We start from the raw sequence: 16,783 nt of genomic DNA on the forward strand, positions 1-16,783 counted from the left end.
AAGTTTTATAGTTTCAGTTTGTCAACCCCCCGCCCCCCCAGTCATGGCCCAGAGCACAAACTGTCGGCGCCAAAAAAACAACACCAACAACTGAATAATAGGTCTTTTTATTAACAGACATCATGAAAATGTCAACAGTAACAAAATTTTTAGTCCATTTAAAAAACAGTGGGTTGAACTGACAAGACTGCTCCCACATAATAACTGAGGGAGGGGGTGGGGGGGGGGGTTAAAGGAGGCAGGAAGTGCTCTGACCCGCGGTGATGCCGATACGCTCTCCTTCAGCTGCTCGTCAGAGAACTTTAAAGCTCACTGCTGCTGTTTCGTCCCCATCGCCAAGACTGGACGTGTTGGACAGTCCTGAGGCAGGGGACGTGTCTAACGGCAGGCTCAGAGTCTGCCCTGACTGCTAATCTCGGAGGACAACACCGGGCGGAACAGCGGCACGAAAGAAGCAGACAGAAAGACGTGACGGTGAGTTCAGGAGGAAAGGGGGGGGGGGGTTATATACAGGAAGGAGATTATTGTTAATCCAGCTGCTTAAAGAAGGAAAACCCCGGAGTGTCCACAAGGAGCAGCGTTGCGCCGTACGAACTACTGAACTGCCCCGCCCTTCGGTTTTCATTTACCTCAGCTGACGTTTCACAGAGAAACCTCGCCGCTGTGACGCTTTAACAACGTTTACAGGAAAACTGCTTCCCCTCGAACACCGCCGCAGCTGCGAGGCCTCTCGTACCCCCCAGCCAACCATTACCTCGTTTTTCCCTTGCCACCATGCTCGGCTGTTCGGATCGGGGGGAGAAGCAGGAAGCAAGTGCTAAAATGGCAGCATGACGTGCGTGGGGTTTCTGCATCCTCATGTTAGTTAATGAGCCGAACTGAAGACCGCCTGATGACCGTGGTTCAAAAGAGACCAGCTCTGTGAGACTTTGTAGAAAAATACAAACGCTGCCGTCTGCGTGGTTTTATGGACCAACGCAGCGCGTCGTCCTGCGCTGCAGGTTTACTTCTCTTTAGCTCTTTTTGATCAGACAGACTGATTAATGTTGGGCTGTTTTCTTAAAGTAATATTTAAGTACTACATTTTCAGTAATACTCAAGTACTGAGAGTTCCTGGAAATCCAGTGTAACAATCTGACCAGGTTCAGGGCTTCCTATGCTAGTTCCACAATTATCAGATTGTTTCAATAATTTAGGGGAACAAACCTTTTTTTGTGGAAAATTTGCAAACTTTTCCTGGCTTTTATTTTCCGCACAAAGATGGATTGCAGCCGGCAATTCTTGGTGTTAACAAGACTGGTTCCTGAATATTTTGTTCCCGATAAATTAATGGTCCTGGTCACAGGTTCGAGTTGCCTTTACGGTCGTTTGGTGGAACCATGCTGCCATCGTGGGGGGGACACAAACGACGCGCTTTGGCTGACAAGTTACATCCAGAATAAATAAGTATAAATAATCTGAGGTTAAAGCATCCGTTTCAACTTGGAAAGACGAACTAAATGTTAGAGAATTCGTCTCTCATTTACAAACAGCCTCCAAGCAAGAAGCTGCTGTAGAGAAATAACTTGGTTTCCATTGTTTCAGCTTCTAATTCATGTAAAAATCCCTGATAGTTTGAGTGACTCCTTTTCAGAAATTTTCACCTTATTATTTCAGAAGATGGACTTGGGGAATGCTTTCCTGTGTTCTCATCTTTCTAGCCAGACCTTTCCAGATGTGGAAATTAGTGAAAATTATCCCCAAACTTGTCAGGAGTTGGAAGGACTGATCTGGGGGTTCAATGCAACTCTCGATTTCTAAAACATCCCAGCAAACAATTCAGCCACGTTGCTGACAAAAATTAATTAATATACAAAAATGATGGCCTTCGTTGTCCAAAAAAGAAACAAAAAGCCTCCTTTTCCTGCCGTTGACCCAGTTGGATTGTGGGTAACAGAACAGAAAAGGACTTCTCAGTTGCTGAATGGGACAGAAGTCCTAAATATTTGGAAATGATCATTTAATGCTGAGAGGATTGCTACTTTAACTCATTTAATAAACAAAATCTGGTTTCTATTCTTTAAAACCAGCAGAAACTCTGCAACGTTCTGAAGTCTGAGTACAAATCTTCAACAAAGATGACTTTTTTTTAAAAAAAAGAGCTTTTAGTAGAAACGTGGTAAAGCTGCTTTCATTCCTCTCGTTTCTTTGACTTGACTGAAAAAGTACCAGCTCATAAACTGGTTCTTCGTGTTACCCGGCTGCCATGACCAACCTGTAATGAGGTTAAAATGCGTTTCGATCACTTTATTGCAAAACGAAATCCGACGCTAAAACTCAAGTAATACTTTAGTGCCGCACGAGAGGCTAAAATTGTGTTTCCCAAAAAAAATAAAAAAGCTAACGAACAAACAAAGAGCCACCTTGTCTTCGAGGTTCTGCGGCGACGGAGGTGAGAGCGAGCTGGTTCCTGTGGACACTGTGGGTCGGGGACGGGAGACGTGAGACGTGAGAGCAGGACAGAGACGCAGAGCGGAAACTAAACATAATCGTTCTGTCCTGCAGGCTTGGCTGAGCTCTGCTCCTGGTAGCTTTACTTCCTTTAAAACAGACACAGGAGAGGAGAAGTGGTGGGGGAGAGACATGGACAGTGTGTCGAGACAGAAGCCTTAATACACTGTAGTGTGTGTGTGTGTGTGTGTTTCTGCAGAATGAGTGTCTCCTCTGTACTGGATAGATAAGGTGAGTTTGGTGTTTGTTAGGCCTCGCTCTCTCCAGCTGATGAGGTGTTCTGCACTTCCTCCTCCAGGATGGGCACGATCAGGTTGTCCTTGGACATCAGGTTGTACTTCATCACGAAGCGTGTGAACCGGTGGCACAGGAACGTCTCGTTCTGCACGGACACAAATGGCAGCAAGTGTGACTCCTTTCTGTTAACCAAAGAGCTAACCCTGGTGCCGTTTTTCTTAAAATAAGCGGCCTGGCATCAGTAAAGAGCAGACAGACTCTTCCTGCTCACAACGTGACACTCGGTCCTAGTGCCCGACTACAAACTGCTGCCGTGCAAACGATTGAAACGATTGAATGCGTTGGAGACATTATCTGTGATCGCTTCCCCAGACAAAATATTGAGACGGGCGTTTTTGGGTTTAGGAGACAGCTTCCAACTCGACTGGAAATCTTGTGGCACCAGTCTCTGGTCAGAACCCGTACAGTTTATTCAAGGAGCGACCCCCGCTGACCAAAGAGAGCCTCGGCCAAATCGCAGCAAGACCCCCTTAATCTTAATCTGGGATTAACAGACCCGCCAGACAGATAATCGGTCTGAATCGTCTGACCTGCGTAAAGATCAGCTGTTCAGGTGAGCTTCCTGAGAAGATGCCACAGACAGTTTGGCAGCGATTTGAAAACTCCTCATTTGTGGGAGATTGTCAAAACCCAAATCAAGACGTTTTTTAACAGATTGGAATTTGGATCTGTTCTGGACTGAACGGAAACGCTTGCATCACTTCATGAAACGGGGTCACCGTTAAAATTACTGATGAGTAAAAATGTACCATCCCTATGAACAGGGGGAAAAAACTAAATATTCGCCTTTATAAACATTGATTAAATAACTGATAACCTGCATTTAAATTCATTTCCCTGCCTGCAGACCAATGTCTTCACCGCTCCGTGGGGCGCACGCCAAAAACGTGGTGTCAAACACAACACCGTAGTGTCGGTTCCATTTAAAAGCCCCACGTTCCTAAACTGCTAATTTATTAAATAAATAAAACTCTTGTTGTGTCATTAGAGAGCTTTAAATCCACGGGGAGATGGAATTTAATTGAACAAAGTATCAATCGTGTTAGTTTTGTGTCCCTATTCAGCCAGTTACGCTCGAGTCCCAATGTAGCCACACAAAAAAATTGCGTTCTGGGGCTTTACCGCATGTACCATCCCATAATAATATGCGCAGGAGTTCAACGCGTCGATCAACAAATCCCTGAGTCATCAAGCTGTGTCAGCTGCCCCGTGAGGAGGAGGAGGAGGAGGAGGAGAAGTCTGTTTCCTGTCACTAAAGGTACGTTAAAAACCTTGTTTACGCTTTCGGTGTCCCTGTTCCATTTGCAACTAGAGAACTTCAGAAGCCCGTCCAAAAAAAATTTTTAAAACGTGGAACATGACTTGATGCGTTCCTCGTGCATCATCCATTCATATCTTAGTCTTATTCACTGTGCTGGGAAATTTAAAAACTCACCCTCATGTCACATATTGGTGAGCCCTTTTCATGAAGTGATATAAATTGGCGCTATCTGCTTTATTTTTGCCCAGAGATGACATCTGTTGCCAATGTATGCTATATTAAAAAACTGAGTTGAATTGAAAAGCAGAAAGGACAGCAGGTTGAATTCATGAGAGCTACTGTCTCTGGGAGCGCGACTACGCTGAAACCCACCTCGTACTTGTCGAATATCTGACGGTGATGGAAGTAAGCATGAGAGAATATCCTATAGATGCGACGACAAACGGAGCCCAGCTTGGCCACTGATGACTCCTTGATGCTCACCCTGCAAACAGAGACACGGACAGATGTGTTTGGAGACTTTGGTTGAAGAAAGAAAAACCCCACAAAGGTCACTGAAATAACTTGAACCTGACAAAAGTAATAAAAACGTTAAAAATCAACTAATGAAACTCAGTCATTGCTGCTAAATTTTGATCCACTCCTCATGAGCAAACTGCTCCATCCGTCTCAGATTTGAAGAGTTCCTTCTCCAGATGTTTCAGCTCTTTCCACAGATGCTCAACAGGATTTAGATCAGGGCTCAAAAGGCCACTCCAGAATAGTCCAGTGTTTGGTTCTGAACCATTCTTGGTACTTTAACTTGTGTGTTTTGGATCATTATCCTGCTGGAGGACCCATGACCTGCGACTGAGACCAAGCTTTCTGACACTGAGCAGCACATTTCACTCCAGAATACTTCGACAATCTTTAGGTTTCATTGAACCCTGAACAGATTCAAGACCTCCTGAGTCAGAGGCATCAAAGCAGAACCAGATCAGAACCGAGCCTCCTCCATGTTTCTCTGTAGGTACAGGGGTCTTTTCTTTGTATGCTCTCATCTGTACAAAGGACATTTTCCAAGAAACTTTGTGACTTCTAAATATGCATATTAGTAAATTCCAGTCTCATTTTATGAAGATTCGATGTCCTCCTCAGTTGTCTTCCATTAAGTCCACTTTGGCTCAAACAGTGACTGATGGTGTGATCTGACAATGACGACCTTTGACCTTGGGAGTTCACCTCTAACCTCTTTGGAAGTTGTTCTGGGCTCTTTGGCTACCATCCGTTTTATCTGTCTCATCAGTTGTCTTCATGTGTCCACGTCCAGGGAGCTTGTCTCCAGTCCTGTGGACCTTAACCTTCAGAATAATCTGAGCAGCTGTAGTCAGAGGAACATCTAGCTGCTTGGAGATGATCTTATAGTCTTTACCTTCAACAGGCTGTCAGTCATTTTTTTTTAGGCTCTTGAGACAACTCTGTCCTTATCTTTCTGTGGTCCATGTTCAGTGTGGTACACACCATGACACCAAACAGCCCTGTGACTACTTTAACAGTCAGACTGGCTGATTACAGGACTGAAGACACCTGTGATGCTTTTTTTTCTTTTTGTCAGTTTCAAGTTACTTCAGTGACCAATAACTTGCAGCCTCATATAAAACAATAGTTTGAATGTAAAGGTTTTAAATGTCTGTAACTGTATGATAAAAGCTGATCAGACAAGTCACTGTGTTTGGGACACCCAAAGACTCAGCTGGTAACAAAAACTTAACTAGGAGACATTGGTGAAATTCTGCCCAAATAAGCAAACCTTCATACTGTTAGCCTGTGAAAGTGGAATAAAATCACTGAATGGACTAAACGCAAAAACCACAGTTTCTAAATAAACAAATAATGACATGATTGTGCCTATCTGACTGTAACCTTGCTATTTGAGCTGCTTTTTTCTATCCGTATGCCGAGTACCAGTGTGAGCTCTGAGGCTAGACACATCATTAGTGAACTTCACGGATTAATGAGTTTAATTTGGGTCCGGATTTACATTTTCATGGTAACTCAAAGCTTGGAGACAAAAGAAGGGCGGTGGGGAGAGTGTTCCTTTATAAAGAGAGCTGTAAAAACAGGGGTACCCCCTTATATTGCATCTCTGTGGAAATTTCCCCAAAGTCTTGGACTTGTGAGACAACTAGAAAGTCTCCTGTAACGGTCTACAGCAGCTGTCAGAAAAGTGAGACTGAGCGCAACGCGTCAATTTGTAGATGAAATCCAATCGGCTGACTGACCTGCTGGGAAAGTATTTGTTGCTATTGAGAAGACAGGCAGCTCCGTCCAGCGTGTGCCTGGTGTAATCGATGGCAGGGCACTGTGGAGGCAGCAACACACACACCCGTCAGCAACAGCACCCTTCCTGCACATTCAGCATTAACGGATCAGGGACTGAACTCACCTCTTTGGGTGTCTTGTGAGCAGCACATAAAAAGATCCACTGCTCCGTGGCCGTCATCTGAGTGCAGGTGTCGGGATGACACTCGCTCTGTCGGTGGAAACGCAAACGTTTAAAAAAAAAAAAAACGCTCTTCAGACTAAAGCGCCATCTTGTTTTTTCTCCATTTATTTCTGACACAATTACATACAGTCATGTGGAAAATAATTAGGACCCCCTGTGAAAGTTTGTGTGGTTTCACATATTTGGATGTGCACTAAATATCCATTTGAACACAGAGCGATTACAGCCATAAAACTAAACAGATGCTTCCTGCGAAATGGTTTAAATTCTTTATGACTGAAGACAAGTTTAAGGTCTCCACGTGACTTCAATAAAAATAAAGAGAAAACCCAGAACCATCTATAAACACACAACTGATGCGATTAGTCTAAAAAAAGTTTAAAATGCCTCAGAGAAGGTTAAACATGAGCTCTGCAACTGGATGTCTGCTTTTGTTTTTTTAACATTATGTAGAATTTGAGTGGAAGAGGATTTCAAAAGATGCATAAACAGAAAAAATGGCGGCACACTGTAGGGTGACACAATGGCTGTACTGTACACTAACTCCAGATATATAACAACATATGAGAGTATGAAGAGTTAAACTGGGGTATGAGTTTGCTTCCTACTAAATCCACATCTGACAGACATCGGAAATGACTTTAATACGATCCCATTCTTGTATTTTCTCCATTTTTGTTTATTTATTAATATTTGTTTCATTGAGCAATATGTCGAACCTGACAGAAGAGAAAAACGCTAAACTCACCTGCAGCTTTACAGCGAGTCCATTCAGCTCCAAGCAGAACTGCCTGCAGGACAAACGAGAGCACAAAGAAGCGTCAGATGATCCACTGCGCCTCCTCCTCATCCACCTGTTCCCTCCATACCACCCCGACACCTTCTATTAGGAAGCTGAGCATGTCTGCGACAGCGCTCCACAACAAAAACGTCACCTCTCTAAAAAAAAATAATGTCAGTGCAAGCAGAGACGGAACAAGCTGAACCAATCAGAGACAACGCAATCCTGCTGTAGCTAAACAGCAACATGATGACTCGTTTCAACTTAATTAGGCCTCTTTTATGCATTTATTTCTACATGAGGTTGTAGATTTTTGCATTTGAAATGCAGCCTACAGGTGGTGTTAATAAAGGCATATTAAGTACATTTATCTGGAGAGGACGTGAGGGGTGTGAAGGTATAAAGAAATACTGCTGCGTATAATTTCAGTGTCAACAAAGCTGGCAGTTTCTGGAACACAGGCGCCTGTCAATCAAATACAAATCATTCTGCACACAAATCTAAAAATCTCTTGCTTTCATTTTGAACCTGGCTTTAGCCGTGCTTTTATTTTGAAGGCGACTGAGTATTTTTGTTAGCAGCATCTGTGAGAGATTTAGGGGTTACTGTTGAGTCGGCACACGGTAAAAAACACAAAAATGTGTAACAAGACGTGGACTTCTAAATGTCTGTTTACTGAAGTCAACAAACAAACAGTGAGCTTAGTTCGTGGAGAACCAAATGCAGCTTTTAATGACTGTAAACTAACTCAGCAGCGTTGAAGTAAACAGAAAAATACAAGTACACATCAGCAGCAGCACTGTCCAAACTAAAAACCAACCAAGATAAACATCCAGGAACAGAGCAGACAAGACTAGTCTTGTGATATCTTCCAAACCAGCAGAAATCAGTGAACTTGTTCTCAGACAGGGAGTTTATCTGAAGGGTTTGGAGGACTGTGCTGCATTAATGTGATTGGAGGAAAATGGAGAGAGGAGAACTTTCCGCACAATAAGAAAGGCAGAACCAAGACACAGATCTGTCACTGGGGAAAAACAAAAGTGTCCACCTTGGCTCTATCTGAAAAGAGAGATCTAGTAAAAAAAAAAAAAAAAAAAAAAGACTAAATAAAATTTAGGAATATTCACAGCTTTATTGGGTAACAGTGCTACAGTGAGGGCCTTACGTGTTCTGGTAGAACGGGAATAAATGGAATAAATTCCTGTCTGACAGGAACTGACGGGTCTAAAACTACAACAAATGTTCAGAAACTAACAACCACCACTGCAATCAGACCTCTAAAGAAGTTTTATTCCTGTGTTCATGTGGTGACAGTTCTGAAATAAATCCAGAAAGTATGTTACGACTTCTGTCCTACATTTGAGGGCTGATTTACTGATTCCTACGAAGGAATCAAAAGATGAAAAAGACATCAGAAACCCCAAATCCACCTTCCAGAAACTGCGCTCACACACACACAAAGCTGACATTACCACCAGTCTGCAGGTACAAAAACAACAAAACAAACACTTTTCTTTTTTTTTTTTTACCTGAGGTGCTCGTACTTCCACACCCCCTCATCCTGACCCTCTGGAGGTTCCAGGATTTTGTCAATGTTGGAGCAATCTGATCGAATGTTCTGCTGGATGTACTGCAACAGAAGCACAGAACGCGTTATTACACAGACACGACTGCGAGTAGCACCCGCTTTCTGTCTTTGTCTACCTGCAGCCGTAACACAAACCTGAAATATGCAGCCACTCTGTTGTCATGTTTTACAACTGAGTGGGTTTATAACTATTTTAATGAGAAAAGACTGAAGGCCAAAGAGCAGAATGGCAAAAATACTGCTGCTCTTGATATTTAATAATACTTTATTTGCTAATTAAAAGCATTTAACAATAGCTGAGGAAGTACTGTATGCTCACATGCCTAATTTTACTCAATTTTTTCTTCTCTACTCCTTCAAAACAAAACTAAATAAAGCACATTTTGGTCTATTTTACAACCCTGCTCGTCTTCATTGAGGTCTGCTGTTTTTCCCCAAACACAGCACTGTCCATCGTGGACAAACACCTCCAGACTGGTCTCCTCTGTCCAAACATTAGCTTAGATCTTATAGTTTCTTCATAAAGAAAATGTATGCTCCTGTTCAGTCTTTCTCACATTGGACTGCCCTGAGCTTTCACATTTAGCTTGCTACCTGACACCCATTACGTCTGATGGAGGTTTTATTTCTCAGACCAGGATGATCGGCACCTGTCTTGAGTGGATAACCACTCAAACAGTTTGAAAACAGCCTTCTAACCTTTATCAGATTGACGGGCAGCAAACGTCACTTTCATAACATCAGTGGCAGCGGGCGATCATGCAAGTCTGTGAGTGTGTGTTAATGAGAGGTAAGGGAACACATTGTCCTGCACTCCACATACCCTAACAGCAGCATTAATTTAGTGTTACAAACACACACAACACACCTGCTGAACAGCCAGAGTGCTGTCCATCTCCTCGAATGATTCATCCGGCCAGTTGTAAAAGTCCTGCACACAGAGGAAGGTCAGATCACAGTCAGTGTTTACAGTTCACACAGGTACAGGGGGGAGGCAGGCGTCAGCTAACCACTGCTAGCTACACTGGTTAGCTGACAGCTTCATTTAATCAATTAATGTGAAAACTGACGTGTTTGTTGTGTACAGACTGGCGCTGTGGTGTTTTTTCCTCGTCAGAAAACGTTTAAGCTCAAATTTACCCTTCGTGTTGTCCTCACTTAGTTAAAGCTACGAAGCTAGCTAGCTAGCTATCTTGGCACCGTCAACATGGGTGCGATTACTTCCTGCAGAGCTAAAACAACAAGTCTAAGGCGAGTCGCAGCTGTGTCTTCCAGCATAGCGTGTTTAAACGCCTTAAGCTGCGTGACATCGATTTTTACAAAAAAACTGTCATTTTAAAGGTCGATTTCAGTCCCCAAAACAAGGCGACGCCGAGACTCGTTTGAATTAAGGTCACTCCAGCAACTAGTCGGCGCCGACAGCTAACGACAGCTGACTGTGTATTTCCAGGTTCGAGTCTTTCTGCTCCGAGTGGAGCGGCGGATTCGAGAAGGGTTCGGCTCGGCCCAGTCGGAGGGACCTGTGACAGAAGCACCGTAGCGATATTACAGGGTCGGACCAAACCTTAGCCTTGGTTCCAGGCCGATTCCTCCTGAGAACTGCAGCACCCTCCGCCATGACCATCTCGACAGAATACCCGGATGTTCGTCAGCGGCCCGACGATGTACCGAAGAGGCGGAAGCGATTCGCTCACAGGCCGCAAGATAGCGCCTGGATCTCCGAGTAATGTCCGGACGGGTTCAGAGTGGTTAATTAACTCAGAAACTTAGATAATAAATAATAAAAGAACATACTATAGCCACAAAAATAGCACAACGTACAAACAAACAAGGAAACGAAAATAGGAAACTATTTATAAATACAAAAACACTACTTCAAATTAAGAGGCAAAAAGGCAGGACTGAAAAATGCTAATTAAGAGTGAATAAAAGGAAATAAATGTTGAGGCAAGAAAACTTTATTTCTTTTTTTATTATTTTTTTGTAATGTTGCCACTTAAAACAAGTTTAGTGTTAAGAATACCCAAATAATGAAGTGTTTCTGGTGTTATTTTCATAAAACTACCGTATGTAGGAAAATAATTGAACTGTTTAAAAGCAATATCCCTGAAAGAAAACTTGGAAGTATGCACAGCCTTTCATCATCTACAGTGCAGAATATCATTGAAGAATTTAAAGAACCTGGAGAAAATGTCATGAGTGAAGTAAAGTATTAGTTTGGGACATGAGGAAAGCACTGCAACAGGTATATTCCCCAAATATAACTTCAAGCTGCAGAAAAATGAAGCCTTATGTTCACTTCTTTTAATCGACTTCTCAGCTCAGATGCACCGTGGATGGACCCCCACACGGAGTGAACAAGGACAGTGATCAGAGAATCGGTATTAGATTTTTCTTGGCAGAAATAGACCAAAGACCTACGACACACATCTGTGATAAGAAACTAAAACCTTTTGAACTTAGAGAAAACCTTTGTTTCCCCCTTTTCATAGGCATGAAAATGCAGGAAGGGGTCTATATTAAAACAAAGAAAGAAAACCAGAGAAATAAAGAGTTTGAAAATAAATTATTTTAGACCTTTCTCACATTGACATTAGTTTATAGAGTTAAGTTTAATATGGCCGTGTTTCCAAGTGAAACAAGCATGTCTGGAATATTAACAGAAATATTCACTCATTTTAAAGCAATAAGAGCAAAATCAGCATAAATGATTCTTATATAAAAGCTTGTACTTTTAACAGTTTAAACTATTTGAGTCTTTTTTATTTTTGTCAGGACTCAGCTTTCTTTAATAAACATTAATGATTGATTTCTCCATTTATACCATATTAATTATAATAATCAGAACCGGCTCCAACAAAAAGCCACAGCACTTGTGAATTTGAATTTATTATTGTAACAAAATGTTGGAATTATTTACAATTTGTAAAACATGAAAAAGAAAGAAAAGAAAAACAGGCATGAAGTTAATTTCTTCTTTGCAGTGATGACAGACTTTAGACAAGCTAACAACAACAACAACAAAAATGAAGACTCATTCCATGTATTTGCCGAGGATGTCTCCGTCACGGAACAGGAAGTAGTCCTGCAAATAAAAAAAAAAGAAGAATCAAACTAAATGTTAAACCGGAAAATGGCAGCAAAGAATCTGAACCGACTCTGAAACGGAGCTTCACCTTATCGTCCAGAATGACTTTAGTTCCTCCGTATTCTGGTAGGAGCACCTTCTCTCCGACCTTCACGCTGATCGGCTGCAAGTTACCTTTCTGAAAACATAAATAAATAAATTAAACAGAAAAGCTGACAAACCTGATCCCTGGCAGATCAGGTTTTGTTAGATTTCCTCCTAATTTACACATCAGTTGAGATTTGCCTGATCTGATGAAAACACTGTTGCTCTAATGTCAGATTAGATGATGAGGCGTGGTGTGTGTGTGTGTGAGGGGTGGGAGTTACCTGGTTGACGGAGCCTGGTCCGACTGCCACCACCGTGGCCTGCAGAACTTTGCCCTGGGACTTCTCCGGCAGCATGATGCCCCCCTTCGTTACCGTCTCCGCTGTGAGGCGCTCCACCAGCACCCGGTCGAGCAGAGGGAGGAACTTCCTGAAGGCCTGTGGGTGAAGAAGTAACACGCTGCCGGGTCAGAACCAACCACATCTGCACCGGCGCTGCTGCAAGAGCGAGTGCCATCCACGCAGGTGTTATGCTGCATTAACTGAAACTAAATGTTCCACTTTTTACTCAGACCTAAACGCGACACATGCTTGAGTTCTGATCCAACGTAATTAAAAGCCGGGGGTATGGAATGGTTGGAGCAGGGAGGGTGAACATTGACCACACAGGCAGCCGTTGCCCAACTCTACCTGTTCCTCAGTTAGTTAAAGATTTGTGGGAAGGCCTGAAACCAGGAGGGAGAATTTCAAACAGCAGATGTAGACAGTGACCTTGTGTCAAGGCTCTCTGTGGAGAACTGGTCCCAGCTTGATGACTGGGCGGAGGAGGGGTGGTGGGGGTCTGTTGCAGTCACTTCTGTGGTAGTTTGACCATGACACTGGACTGGACGAGGCCGGCTCACCTCGCTGATAAAACCCAGCCACCAAAGCCGACACGAAGCCGACTGCAGGCTCGATCAAACAGACTCCGGCTGGTTCCGGTCGCAGGATAACGCCCCCGAGGCGAGCTCCACCAGCTCCCAGAGGAGTCAGGGCTGCTGGCAGGAAGGCTGAAGGCTGGGTGGGGTTAACCTGCATCTTAATGCAGGTCAGAAACACCGTCCGAAAACTGTCACTTCCTGGTTTGTCTGTTCAGAGGTCAAACAACCTGAGATCCCCAGTTTCCAAAGGTAAAAGTGATGATACCAATATTTATCTAGGTTTCAGATGAAAATGGCTTTTTAATCCCTTACGTTTTGTCATTTCAGCTACTTCACAGGAAACTACAGCTAGTCTCACCTTTACCAGCTGCAGTATTTATATCAATAAAACATTTTACACATCAAGTAAGACATTTTTTTCTAACCAAAAAACAATCTACTGTCATTATTAAAAGCGGCTTTCCAAAATATTAGAGTAAAATATTCCCCATTATTGACAAAATGTAAATGGAAAAAGATTAATTTTACTGTGACGGTTCCATTTAATGTGTGGACGGAACTTTGGGCTTCAGTTATTTTAACAATGGGGGGAAAAAAAAGAAAGAAAAAAGAGCCAACATTGACTAGCTGGAGAGAAGGTCCAACAAAAACGGTTCAAATATGTCAAAGCAGCAGCTGGTGTGACATTAGGTTTCCTTGCTGTTGACTCATAGCAAAAAGGTTGCAGGTTCAAAACCAGCTGTTCGTGTGTGGCTTTCCTCCGAGTACTCGTTTTTTTCCCCACGTTAGGTTCAATGGCAACTCTAAATCATCCCTATATCTGAAGGTCTGAGCGAGAATGGCTATTTGTCACTATGTGTCCCCGTGATGGACTCGCGACCTGTCCTGGGTGTCCCCCGCCTCTCACAGTGAGCCCTGGAGATAAGAACCAGCTCCCCTGTGACCTTACAGACAAGCAGGTAGATGGATGGAGGATAAAATTAAATGTTTAACCTCCGCAGGTGTAGTTGAAAGGAATTAAGGCGGTACCCGTTTCACCCTCATGTCGTCTTGGGTCATACACACTGACTGCGTACAGTTTGGATATACACACTTTCACATCAGGACTAACATCTAACCGGGTTATTTCTGACCTGCAGCAGCGGCGTCGACTGCCTAATGCCCACCTGTTTAGAGCTTTTAGTTTTATCAGTTTCTATTCTCAGGAGTGTCATTAGGACCCAACATTAAGGTTCTCCCACGCTGCTCTCCTCAGCAGCCTGACCTTGTGAGTGGGTATTAGCTTACACAGGTTAGCTGTGGACACATCCCGAAGACAAAGTTCAAAACCTGCAAACGACCCGCCGACTTCCTGTCGAGTCTCCGTGCACATGTTAAATGTTGATTCTTACCATATTTCTGAATGTATGAGGACTGAGAGTCGACGTGGAGCTGCACCACACACCGTCGCGACTGGATCTGATTCTCTCTCAAAAGAAGGAAGCTCTCCACGTGAGGAAAAATCCAGAATACGCATGCGCACCACCTGCCCTCTGCTTGACGTTTCTTAAAGAAAGTTCTAGTACCCCGTAAAAAAATTACAAAACTCACTTATGTAAACATGCGCTTATTCACTGCTTTTAAAATGCGTTACAGTACTTTTAAAACGTGTCTTTCTCTTATTGATATCAAACAAGACATGTTGAGGTTGAGCAATATTGCACAATTTCCACTTTGACCTTTGTTTTTTCTCCAATGGCACGCGAGAAAATTCTGGAACCGCCCGCCCCGGACCGAGCATAGACAGTGTATATTACTATTAAATGCATTATAAACAGCCAGTTAAACACATCAAACTAAAGGTTGCGTTAAAAGCATTACTTTGAGAGAAGATTGTGAGAACAGGGTTTTAGAAACGTCGCCGTAAATCGGTTGTTTTACGGTAGGACCGGTTTATACAGAGTTCGGGGCGGGCCGGTACTTAACCCGGATGTAGTAACCCATGTGCAGTCCTGTCTCTGCAGCTCCACACGGCTGTCCTCTCGCCCAGTCTTTTACATCATTCCGTCTGAGAGAAGCGTCAAGCTCTTTACTTTTCAGGTAAGCACGAGCGGTTTATGTTAGGTCTGCGGACTCTCGCGCGGGGGTCAACAGGTAGGTTATTGTGTCCCGCGCGCTCTTCAGTTACAGCACGCTTGATTTAAGCTAGTTTCGTGTCGCGAGGAGGAGGTAGCCGCTTCAGCTCAAGAAGCAGAGCTCGCCGTTCCTCCTTCAGTCTGCAAGGACACGTTCGGCTCCGCGGCTTTCAGCACGGCTCACGAGCTCCACCACAGTCTCGTGCGTCGTGGATGAAACGGGTGGGGGGTTTGCTTTGGCCCACGTTAGTGTCCATTACTCCACCGTAGAGTAAGAGCGCGTGCAAGGAGATGAAGAGGCAGCTCTGCGCGTGCTTCCTTTGACCTTGTGACGCACGCGCTCTGACAGCACGTGGGGGGGAAACCAAGGCTGTACCTGGCTAGTTTTAACATTTAGTTATGGTAACTAATTACAACTAAACCGGGTTATTCACTGTGAAGACACCCCGAGAGAAAAGTTTACAGGTTTTAACATCCAGTCAAGCAATCATACTTTAATGTAATTATAAATTATTGTAAATTATTAAACACTAGTTTATTACTTTATTAGTACGTTTTCACTTATTGGTCTAAAATAAGGTTATTAAACGTCTCATCATTAAAATGAAACCTAAACTCAACACTTAAATGGTCTCATCTGATTGTTGTAAAATAACATTTAATGTGATTCTATTTATCTGGTGTGCTTCTTTTTTTTCTCCTTTTTTATTACACTTTATTAAAAGCTCTTAAGTTATTCAGATTTTGTATTAAGTATGCACTAAATGGCTGATTCAGGAACTTTAGTGAAGTTATAAGTGACTATAGAAGCATTTCCTGCTAAAATGTAGTGTGAATGCTGAATGACTTTATTATTTGCAGAAAGAGCTGAGAAACTGAGTTGTAAAGCTAAAAAAAGCCCAACACTAACTAAAAGCTAAATGAAGCGAAAAGCTAGGTAATGGCCAAATCGCAGGCTGCTAGCGAAAAGCAGCACAAGGCTAGCTAAAACTAATGGTAGCGAAAAAGCTAGCTGAAGATAACAGAGATTAGCTTAAAGCTGAACGCAGCAAAAGGCTAACGAAAGCCAAACGCAACGAAAGGCTAACAAAAAGCTAAAATTAGCATAATTGTAAATCCAAGCTAAAAGTAGCAGAATGCTACATGAACACAATTGGCATTCATTACATCAATGATCAGTTTCGTAGTGCAGCGATGGACATTACACAGCACACATGGATTAAAACACAAAACCAAAATCATAGATTTTAGTTTTAGTACCCACCTGTTTAGGAGTAATGGAACAATAAAGAAAACAACCCAAACTAAAAGGGACTCGGGGTCATAGTTCAAGTTCTGCGCGCTCAGATGTGCTGTCAGCCGTCCTTGAGGGATTATGTTTGCGTTCTCTGCTCTTAACTTGAGCTTCTCTCTGCGTTTCCTTTCAGAGATGTTTCGTTTACCCAGCATCATGAAGCAGGTGAGGCCCGTGAGTCGGGCGCTGGCCCCTCACCTCACACGAGCCTACGCTAAGGATGTGAAGTTCGGGGCTGACGCTCGGGCCCTCATGCTGCAGGGGGTGGACCTGTTGGCCGACGCCGTGGCCGTCACTATGGGCCCGAAGGTAAACACATAAGCACCAGGTCTAAAGTGGGGGTGCAAACGTTTTCTTACCCCCCCCCCCCCCCCCCCCT

General features: G+C 43.3%; 2 protein-coding genes and 1 long non-coding RNA gene across 6 annotated transcripts in view; 2 read left to right on the plus strand and 1 right to left on the minus strand.

The window, feature by feature from the left end:
* Positions 1 to 88: 88 nt before the first annotated feature.
* On the minus strand, positions 89 to 14,544 carry LOC108238849 (MOB-like protein phocein). Of its 3 annotated transcripts, XM_017421177.3 has the most exons (9): positions 14,388 to 14,544; positions 12,359 to 12,514; positions 9,771 to 9,833; positions 8,844 to 8,944; positions 7,282 to 7,324; positions 6,474 to 6,560; positions 6,310 to 6,389; positions 4,421 to 4,532; positions 89 to 2,872 (listed from the first exon to the last, which is right to left on the minus strand). In XM_017421177.3, the coding sequence occupies exons 1-9, from the start codon at positions 14,388 to 14,390 to the stop codon at positions 2,738 to 2,740; spliced, it is 780 nt and encodes a 259-aa protein (XP_017276666.1). In that variant the 5' UTR covers positions 14,391 to 14,544; the 3' UTR covers positions 89 to 2,737. The 3 variants fall into 3 exon arrangements, with proteins under 3 accessions (XP_017276666.1, XP_017276664.1, XP_017276665.1); XM_017421175.3 differs by lacking the exons at positions 12,359 to 12,514; positions 14,388 to 14,544 and adding an exon at positions 10,467 to 10,591; XM_017421176.3 differs by lacking the exons at positions 89 to 2,872; positions 4,421 to 4,532; positions 6,310 to 6,389; ... (2 more) ...; positions 8,844 to 8,944; positions 9,771 to 9,833 and adding exons at positions 11,774 to 11,987; positions 12,079 to 12,168 and having other exon boundaries at positions 14,388 to 14,537.
* Positions 9,553 to 11,449, plus strand: LOC119617099. The gene is made up of 2 exons (XR_005233285.1): positions 9,553 to 9,692; positions 10,353 to 11,449. It is a non-coding gene; the product is annotated as an uncharacterized LOC119617099 (long non-coding RNA).
* Positions 14,545 to 14,942: 398 nt separating the features above from the next.
* The window catches only part of hspd1 (heat shock 60 protein 1), a 6,124-nt gene continuing 4,283 nt past the window's right edge, over positions 14,943 to 16,783 (plus strand). Inside the window, exons 1-2 of one of the 2 annotated variants that reach the window (XM_017421142.3) lie at positions 14,943 to 15,075; positions 16,538 to 16,713. In XM_017421142.3, coding sequence (XP_017276631.1) covers positions 16,540 to 16,713 — 174 coding nt within the window. In that variant the 5' untranslated portion in view covers positions 14,943 to 15,075; positions 16,538 to 16,539. 2 annotated transcript variants of the gene reach the window in all.

The sequence above is a fragment of the Kryptolebias marmoratus genome, linkage group LG6, assembly GCF_001649575.2.
Source record: "Kryptolebias marmoratus isolate JLee-2015 linkage group LG6, ASM164957v2, whole genome shotgun sequence".
In the NCBI taxonomy this organism is placed as follows: domain Eukaryota; kingdom Metazoa; phylum Chordata; class Actinopteri; order Cyprinodontiformes; family Rivulidae; genus Kryptolebias; species Kryptolebias marmoratus.